The sequence below is a fragment of the Dipodomys ordii genome, unplaced genomic scaffold, assembly GCF_000151885.1.
Source record: "Dipodomys ordii isolate 6190 unplaced genomic scaffold, Dord_2.0 Scaffold12, whole genome shotgun sequence".
Classification (NCBI taxonomy): Eukaryota; Metazoa; Chordata; class Mammalia; order Rodentia; family Heteromyidae; genus Dipodomys; species Dipodomys ordii.
This window is the reverse complement of record NW_012267228.1, coordinates 14,820,211-14,830,233: the sequence shown is the minus strand read 5'-3', so window position 1 is coordinate 14,830,233 and position 10,023 is coordinate 14,820,211. Positions and strand designations below refer to the sequence as shown.

The following is a 10,023-nucleotide window of genomic DNA, read 5'->3' as shown; positions in this document are numbered from 1 at the left end:
ACACACACACACACACACACACACACACACACACACACACCCATAATGAGAGACTCTAAACCCATAGAAATCAGATGGAGCAAATTTAGTTACAAAAAGTACACATATGCCTTGCTTCATCTTCTGATTGTGATTGAGCCACTTGCTATAAAAATGAAAGTTTCTTCTATAAAACCAATAGTAACATATAACTGGAAGTTCAAACTTGTTCTACTTCAGAGAAGAAAAAGGCCTTAAAATATTCATTGAAAAACTACATGTATTCACCTATGGCTCATACCTGTAATCCTAAGGAGGCCAAGATCTGAAAATTATGATTCGAAGCCATCCTAGGCAGGAAAATTCACAAGACTCTTATCTCCAGTAAACTACTCAAAACAAAGTCAGGAACAGCCCTGAATTCAAGCCCAAGGGAAAAAAAAAAGACTACTACATACAGAGAAAAAAATAGTCTCATTCGCCAATATATAAATGACAAACAGTTACATATTGATAAGTTGTAATAACAGATAATACCAATAGACTAACTGCTCACCTGCATCCAATTTCATGAAATAAGTCGGTTTTTCAATAATAACATCACATTGAGCATCTTCTATAGGTCTGAAGTTGAGCTGAGTGTAGCTTTGTAGCTCAGCAAACCTGGAAAGATGGATTGTGATATAATTTCAGTGATTCCTCCAAACTCCCCAATGCAATGTTGTAAATGAGGATCTATCACTGGGCAGGCAGCTTTTATTTCTAGTATGTACAAGACATGAACTCTTCATTTATATAGCTTGATACCAGTTTCAATGTAAAGACAGGAACAAAGCTATTTTAGATTTCATCCTAATGTACAAGACAGTTGTAATGGAAACCTAAAACACCAAAAAAGAACTTACATATTAGACTGGTTTAATAGTCTACCAGTGAAGCAACAAGATTTGGTATATACACTGGGACAAGGTCCTGTCTATTGGGAGACTCAGCCAGAAAAGACAAGACCAGAAAGAGTCTCATGGTAGATTATTGGATTCTGAGAAAAGATTGCATCCCCTGAATATCTAATACCTCAGAAAGACAACACAAAGATAAACTTCTTTAAAGAACAGGAAGTCTATTTCTCAAAAAGGTCTTTCGAAGCTACATTATAAAATATTCTTCCAAACAAAAGAAGATAATCACAAACATGTGAGAAGAGCTACCTAGAGCTTACATGAAGATCTTTAACTCTTCATCCTTGTGCTCACATTACATGTAAATATATTTGTATCAAACAGATCCTTTTCAAAGGCAATAACAAGCTAGTCGCCGGTGGTTCACACCTGTAATCCTAGCTACTCAGGAGGCTGAGATCTGAGGATCACGGTTCAAAGCCAGCCTGCGCAGGAAAGTCCATGAGACTTTTTTTTTGGGGTCCGGTCGTGGGGTCTGAACTCTGGGTCTGGGCGCTGTCCCTCAACTCTTCAGCTCAAGGCTAGCGCTCTACCACTTGAGCCACAGTGCCACTTCCGGCTTTTTTCTTTTTGCTTATGTGGTGCTGAGGAATCGGACCCAGGGCCTCATGCATGCAAGGCAAGCGCTTTACCACTGAGCTACCTTCCCAGCCCTGAGACTTTTATCTCCAATAAGCCACCAGAAAACTGGAAGTGGTGCTGTGGCTCAAGTAATAGAGCGCTAGCCTTGAGCTGAAGAGCTAAGGGACAGTGCTAGGCCCAGAGTTCAAGCCCCACTATCGACCACAAAGACAAAAAGCTCAAATGCAATATCAAAAATACCATGATAGCTTCAAAAACATGTCTACCATTAGAACAAATCATGTTAAGTGAGGTAAGCCAAGCTCAGAGAGACAAACAATGCATGTACTCTCTGACATGCAGAAATTAGATCTAAAATACACTGGGATATGATAAATTGCACAGGACTCTAGATACACACAATGAGAGCAAAAGAGGATACTCTTAGGCGAAAAACACAAAGGCACAATGCCTAAGTGCCTCTTCATATTTACATAAAATTATATCTATACATATATACATACATACATTCCAAGCTATGGAAACAAGAGATCTCTCCTTTCTTTTTTAAAAAGTTTTAGGTTTGTTTTTTATTTTCTGGTGATTCTGTCCTCTTTTTCTTATGTATGGTGTATTCACATGTATACCTTTGGGAGGGTAGCAGACAGGATGTAGAACTCAAGGAAAATAGGGTGAAAAAGCACAGCAGTGGAACCCATTGGACATGATGAAGTGAACTATATAGGTCGAGAGCGGAGGTGGGAGGCAGGGGCTGGGAGAGAGTGAGGGAACAGAAGACACTGTATGAAAAGAAACGGACTCATGGGGCTGGGAAGGTGGCTCAGTGGTAGAGCGCTTGCCTTGCATGCCTGAGGCCCTGGGTTCGATTCCTCAGCACCACATAAACAGAAAAGGCTGGAAGTGGCACCATGGCTCAAGTAGAGCGCTAGCCTTGAGCTGAAGAGCTGAGGGACAGCGCCCAGGCCCAGAGTTCAGGCCCCATGACTAGCAAAGAAAAAAAAAAGAAAGAAAAGAAACGGACTCATTACGTGACTCATGTCGTTGTAAACCCTCTGTACAACACCTCTATAACAACAATAAAGTATATTAATTTTAAAAAATATGTCCACAGATTCCTTCGTATTTCTTTCTCAAAGAGGTAGTTGTTCATTCCATGTCCTTGACTTCAGGCATAATTTAGTGGCTCGTTTCTAACTGAGAACCCAGGAGAAGGGAGCATAGGTCACACCTGAGAGGACTTTATGTGAACACCTTGGCCTCTGTCATGAGCACATGCTCTCTGACACCTCCTGCCTCAGAAGCTAGCTGTCTTGCTGTGAGCAGAACTGCTATGAGAACCATGGAATAATAACTGCATTCACTGGCCAGTAATCAGAGAGGAAATGAGGCTTACAACACCCTGAGTGAGCTTAGAAATACATTTTCTAGGTGTAGTTGAGTCTACAGATGGCTGGCTACAGCCCTGGCCAACCATTTGACTTCAACCTCACAAGAGCCCTAGTTAAGCTGATTGCAAATCTGACCATCAGAGGCAGGTATTCAATGTGTGTCTATCAGTCTGAGTCATTTGTTACCCAGCCATAGACAATATATACAAATGCCCCTAAAGTATAATTGGAATAATGTGTTACACAGCAAGAAATAACCACAGAGAACTATGATATGGAGTCAGATTTCAAAATATACTAGGAATGAGTCAGGCACTGGTAGTTCACGCCTGTAATCCTAGCTACTCAAGAGGCTGAGATCAAAGCCAGCCTGGGCAGGAAAGTCCATGATACTCTTAGCAACAACCAGAAAACCAGACGTGGCACTGTGGCTCAACATGGTAGAGAGCTTACCTTGAGCTGTGCACGTGTACACACACACACACACAGAATGAAAACACTCAATAGAATACAGGTAGTATCTGCTGCAAACTTCTGTTATGTAACAGAGGAAACTTCATTGCACTGAATTAAAGGAGCATAGATTATTTTTCTCAACATGGAAGCTTAGCCTGGAAAACTAACATTACATAAGAGAAGTTTGTGAGTATGCCAATGACTCACACCTCTAATCCTAGCTGCTTAGTGTGCTGAGATCGGAGGATCATGGTTCAAAGCCAGCCTGGGCAGGAAAGTTTGTGAGATGCTTATCTCCACTTAACCACCAAAAAGCAGGAAAGTGGAGATGGGTCAAGTAGTGGAGCACCAGCTTTAAGCAAAAAAGTCAAGTGGAAGGGTAAGGCCTTGAGTTCAAACCCCACTTTTTGTATCTTTATTATATATTTCAATCCATGCGCATTTTCAAAAGTTTTCCCCAAAAAGAACCCTATTGCACTGCTGGTGGGAATGTAAACTAATACAACCACTCTGGATGGTAGTTGGAAGGCTCCTCAAGAAACTAAACATAGAACTTTCCCATGACCCAGTCAGACCACTCTTGGACATCTTCCCAAAATATTACAAGTCAGAATATGATAAAGACATTTGCACATCTATGTTCATTGTTGCACTATTCATAATAGCCTAGTTACAGATATAGCCCAGATGCCCTACAAGAGTGGATAAAAAAACTGTACCTATACACAATGGAATTTTAAACAGCCATTAGAAAGAATATTATATCATTTGCAGGGAAATGGATGGATCTAGAACAAATCATGTTAAGTGAGGTGAGCCAAGCTCAGACAGAAAAATGTCACATTTTCTTTCATATGCAGATAAATTATACAGCATTCCCACAGTGAGATCAAAGGAGGATACTCTTAAGAGAGAAACACAAAAGCACAGTGCCTATGTGCTTCTGATTATGCGACATTTATTGAAATGAAAACAAGAGGGCTTTTCTTGGTTGTTCTTGTTTTCTTTTCTTTTTGTCTTGTTTATTCATGTATTTGTCTTTGGAGGGGTAAGCGGGGCACAGAAATGGAGGGGAAAAGGTTGGGTAAACAAATGCAGCAGTGGTACTTACTAGACACTATGTTGAAAATTAAATGTACAATGTATGGGTTGGGATGGGAAGGAAAAACTGAGAGAGATCAAGAGAAGGGGGGAACCACTGTCCAAAAAGAAATGTACTCAGTACCTGACTTATATAATTGTAACCCCTGTGTACATCACCTTCATAATAACAAAAAAATTAAGAGTTTTCCCTAAAATACATGTAGCAAATATGAGTTAATAAGAATTCATTTTGAATGGATTTTTCCTTTCATTTACAAATAATAAATACTGTATGATACTTCCCAACATTTTATAAATATATATTCACTTCAGAGACAAATGAGGAGCTCAACTGTAACCATCACACTTTAGAAACAAAAGTGTGTACCAATTAAGTGATGATTTCCAGTTTAGAATCCTCCCCAAAAGTTGAAGCACCAAAAGCAAAAGGACATACTTTTAAAACATATGTTTTAAGAAAAAATAATCATGTACCAAGATTGCAGGGGACTTTTGTGCTGACCTTCAGACATCAATGCACGAACATCAAGTTTACAGTGTCCTCCAATTTCACCCCTCTTGAAGAAATCTTCTTTGAATCTAGTGTATAATATAAATAAAGTTGAGTTGGTTTTTTCTGGTTTTTTTTTTTGGGGGGGGGGGTTGGTGCTTGATATCAATCGTAGGGCTTGAACTCAGGACCTGGGCACTCTACCTTAGCTTTTATACTGCAGGCTAGCACTCTATCTCTTGAGCCATAACTCCACATCTGGCACTTTGCTGGTTAATGGAAGAGTCTCATGGACTTTCCTACCTGGGTTGGCTTCACATTGTGATCCTCAGATCTGAGCCTCCTGAGTAGCTAAGATTATAAACATGAGCCACCAGTGCTCAGCAGAATATTGTTTTCATGACTCAAACTTCTGTGTTGTAACTAAGGGGAATTAGTGGTCTCCCAAACACATCTGATCCATGAACTGGATTCGTGATGGTGCTCCCCTAAGACCACATCTCAAGTGGCAATGTGGCTATCCTAGTTTGTAATAGTATACTCTATGATATTTACCTAGCAGTAAAGTCACCTAAAAATACTTTTTCTTTTTTGGTGCCAGTTCTGGAGCTTGAACTCAGGGTCTAGACTCTTGTCAATGAGCTATTTTGCTCAAGACTAGCACTTTACCACTTGAGCTACAGTTCTACTTCCAGCTTTTTGGTGTATAATTGGAGATAAGAGTCTCATGGACTTTCCTGCCAGACTAGCTTTGAATCACCATCCTCAAATCTCAGCCTCCTGGGTAGTTAGTATTAGAGGTATGAGCCACCAGTGCCCGGCTTTAACAATGCATTTTCATAATGCATTGCCATCTTAAGGGAAACAAGGCTGTATTTAAAATAGAAAATGGAAAAGCAACTCAAAAGTAGGAGAATCATATAAGGGACTCGACTTGACCACAACACAATCAACCCCAAACCAATCGGAGTCCCTATTCCTTTACCCATTGCCCAACTCCTCAGCTAGTTTACTATGATGAAATCAATCCAGCGTGTAGCTGGGACCTAAACCGACTTCAAACTTTGGTTATATTCTAATATCACCATGTAAGTACCTGTCATGATTTCTCTTGATGCTCCTTAAGTCAAGGTAAAGGTTAGTTGCTCTGCAGTACTGAAGGTAACGGGAACATACCAGACTTGAATCGCTCTGAAATAAGGTCGGGAGAAAAAAGAAATACAAAGCAGTGAATTAACATTGCAAGGAGTAGCAGACTCTACTAGACATGTTGACAGTGTGAACCCTCCCAAAATGATGGGCAGTCTCTCCACAGCCTACATCTGTCTTGAATTGTCTCCATTTTTTTTCTTTTTTTTTTGGGGGGGGGTCCAGTTGTGGGGCCTGAACTCTGGGCCTGGGCGCTGTCCCTCAGCTCTTTAGCTCAAGGCTAGCGCTCTACCACTTGAGCCACAGCACCACTTCCGGCTTTTTTCTTTTTGCTTATGTGGTGCTGAGGAATAGAACCCAGGGCCTTGAGCATGCAAGGCAAGCGCTCTACCACTGAGCCACCTTCCCAGCCCCTCCATTTTTTTTCTTGAGACATAATTTATTTTTATTTTCTTGACACAGTCTCACTATGTAACACAGGACAGCCTTAAACCTATAATCTACCTGCTTCTACCTCCTGTGAGTTTGAATTACAGGTTTGCACTGCCTACCCAGCTTGGCTTCAAGAGTTAGAGCCAGAAGTTATCTATGTGATTCAGTTCACTTTCCTTTACAAAAAAATTACCCGGAACCATTACTACCCTCAGCTATGTTGAAAAGATGTTTTTCAAAGATGAGCCAAAGAAAACAAGCAAGAATGCACAAGAAGACATTTAAATGCAAGGCTACAAGCAAGGGCAGTTTGCCTATTTTAATAAGAGGTACTTTCTGCAAAGTTTCCCATAAGCCTGTGAGAGTCACTATACATAGAGAACAAAATAACTGAAGAGTCAACTGCCAGAGCCCGTTTCAATTTCAACCAATCTAATTTGTACTCAAAGAAGGGGGTGCTTCAAAAACTTCCCTGCTCTGGATTTTATTTCGGCATTTAAACGTTCTTTGATTATTTTTCTCTCAAATATCCAGTGACAATGGAGAAGTTGCTCAGCTCCTGTGAGGACCCTGTTTTCTACTCTTGAAAATCATATCAGATCCTGGCACCTATGGCTTACTCATATAATCCTAGCTATTCAGGAGGCTGAGATCTGAGAACCCTGGTTCAAAGTCAAGCAGGCAGGAAAGTTCCTAAGACTCTAACTACAACTAGCCATCAAACAAAGCCAGAAGTGGAAAAAACTAAGCAACAGCTTTTATGCCCTGAGTTCAAGCCCCAGTAATAGTGCGCGCATGCACACATACACATACACATACACACACACACACACACACACACACACACACACACACACACACACAAATTTGTATCAGTGTATCATTTGTATTTACTGTAAGACTTGTGAGACTCAAACTAGACAATATACAGAAAAACTTTCTTCAAACAATCAAGTGGTAAGCAAATATTTGTGATACGTTGCCTGTCCCAAATTATCTGAGGAGGCATTTGTTAAGATTCTTTCAGTCTCTCTTTTCTTCCTTTCTTTCTCTCTCTTCCTCTCCTTCCTTCCTTCCTTCTGCCAGAGAGTTTAAACTCAAGGACCAACACTTACTCAGCTCGCTTGCTCAGAGCTGGCATTCTACTATTTGAGCCACCCCCTCTGAGCCCAAATTTTGCTGGTTAATTGGAGACAGTCTCTCAGAGTTTTCTGCCTGAGATACTGTCAAACTGTGATCCTCCAGATCTCAGCCTCCTGAGTAGTTACAGGCATGAGCCACTGATATCCTGCTCAATTTCTCTTCGTTAGTATATATGATGGGGAAAGGAAGGATTCCATTTTTTTAAAAATATATTTCAGCTGCCTCAAAATATAACTATCTGATGTATATGTGACAATGAGAACAAGGTTTCCAAAGAAAACAAATGATTTATTTTAAGATGTTAAATAAAATTCTGAGCCCAAGATGGTGGAGTATACTGATAATCCCAGCACCAGAGAGGCCAAAAGGTTAAGGCTAGGCTCAACTACATGATAAGACTTGTCGTGTAGGGTCTTGTCAAAAAAATTATAAGCCAATAAACGAAACTGAGAGGTTCCTTTCATTGTACCACTTATCTTGTTTTTCTATTACAGTCTAGCAAGAGAGTATGATACTATGCGATAAAGCTTCTTTGTGGAGCTAAACACACCATTTCCTGTGGCTGGCAGAGTACATGCATTCCATCCAGTCGCTCCCTGGCGTAGCCAAAGTCAGCTTGTTTCCAGAATATGTCAGCTGCCGATTCCAGGGTGTCCGTCCTATTTTATAAAAAAAAAAAAAAAAAGATTCTGAGGCTTTTTTTTTTCCTTTTCCTGGAACTTAAACTTCATGTGTATGTGTGTGTATGCGTGCACCTGTATTCAGAGTCTTACACTCTCCCTTGGATTTTTTATTCAAGGCTTGCACTCTGTGCTAGAGTCACATCTCTACTCCTAGCTTTTTGCTGCTTAGTTGGAGATAAGAGCCTCATAGACTTTTCTGCCCAGATGGCTTCAAACCATGATCCTCAGATCTCAGCCTCCTGAGTAGCTAGGATTACAGGAGTGAGTCACCAGGGACTGGCTGGAATTTATTTTCTACAGGTTCAATTGCTAGAAGTCTATTTTATTCTTCTTCGAATTCATTTGATCTTATTATAGTTTGCCCACAACTATCCCTCTGTACATCAAGTTACTATATAGTAAGTTAATTATAGATTTGATCCCTTCTAATGAAAAGAGAAAACAGAACTTTCTGAGCTCAGGGTCATCAGGAACTCCTGGCTACTGTATTTTCCTGGCTACTGTATTTTTCTTCACCCTTTGACTCTGCATGCATTGGAAGTACTAATTATAGTTGTCACTTCCTTCCACAACCCACAGGAAAGCATCCATTTATCTTCTAAGCTTGTGCAGTAGACCAAGAGTGGGGGAGGAGTCTTTAGCCCAGCGGTTTTCTCCCCTCTGGTAGAGGAAATGACAGATTTCTACCCCAGTGTGAGGTACTCAAGTTGAATTCAAGACTGGGTAAGCAAAATAATATCTAAAAAACCGTGATCTAACCATAAAAGATTCTGGCTGAGAATGAGGACATCAATATGTGGCTCAGGAAAAGAAAGGAGTGAATCTACACGGAAACTTACCATCCCAGGTCCACGTAGCTGCAGACAGGGTAACCAAATCTGAACTCTGGTTTGCAGGATTTCTCATAACCCCAGCAGGACTTTAGATTTGCTAAGTGTTTCTAGAACATAGAGTGTAGACATTTAGATTGGTCTTCCTGCTAATGTTCAGAGAAGACTCTTGGCTTTCTTTTGTTCCACTAAGAAAAAACCTTCATAGACCTTTAACATTTATATTTTACAACATATATGTATGTGACAGAAGTAACCAAGGCTAGGCACTGGCAATTCACATCTAATCCTAGCTACTCAAGAGGCTGAGATCTGAAGATTGATGTTCAAAGACAGCTCAGGCAAAAAAAAAAAAAAAAGTTCAACAAATTCTTATCTCCAATTAACCAGCAAAAAGCTCTGAGCAAAAACAAGGAGGAGGAGGAGGATAGGGAGGGAAGAGAGAGGGAAGGAGAAGGAATGGCAGAAGGAGAGGGAGGAGAGAAGCGGAAGAAGAGGAGGAGAAGAGAGGTGAAGGAAGAAGGAGGAGAAGAAGGAGAAGGAGAAAAAGGAGTAGGAGGAGGCAGAGAAGGAGGAGAGGGGGCAATGGGGGAGAGGGGAAGAAGAGGTGGGGGAGGGGGAAGGGGAGGAAGAAAAGGAGAGGGGGAGGAGGAGGGGGAGGGAGAGGAGGGAGGAGGAGGAGGAGGAAGAAGAGGAAGAAGAAAAAGAAAAGCAGCAGCAACAGTAGCTAGAATAAGTTCTAAGAAGAGCAATCTCAAAGCTCCTTTTGGGTTTTTTTTTTCTTTTTTTCTTTTTTTTGGTCCAGTTGTGGGGCCTGAACTCTGGGCC

General features: G+C 40.8%; 1 protein-coding gene across 1 annotated transcript in view; it reads right to left on the bottom strand.

Moving 5' to 3' along the window:
- The window catches only part of Eogt (EGF domain-specific O-linked N-acetylglucosamine (GlcNAc) transferase), a 34,187-nt gene that overhangs the window by 16,359 nt on the left and 7,805 nt on the right, over nt 1-10,023 (bottom strand). Inside the window, exons 5-9 of the mRNA XM_013010364.1 lie at nt 9,205-9,305; nt 8,233-8,341; nt 6,055-6,149; nt 4,943-5,047; nt 536-642 (exon numbers count right to left, since the gene is read on the bottom strand). Of these exons, the coding sequence (XP_012865818.1) occupies nt 536-642; nt 4,943-5,047; nt 6,055-6,149; nt 8,233-8,341; nt 9,205-9,305 (517 nt within the window). The remainder of the gene's footprint in view (nt 1-535; nt 643-4,942; nt 5,048-6,054; nt 6,150-8,232; nt 8,342-9,204; nt 9,306-10,023) is intronic.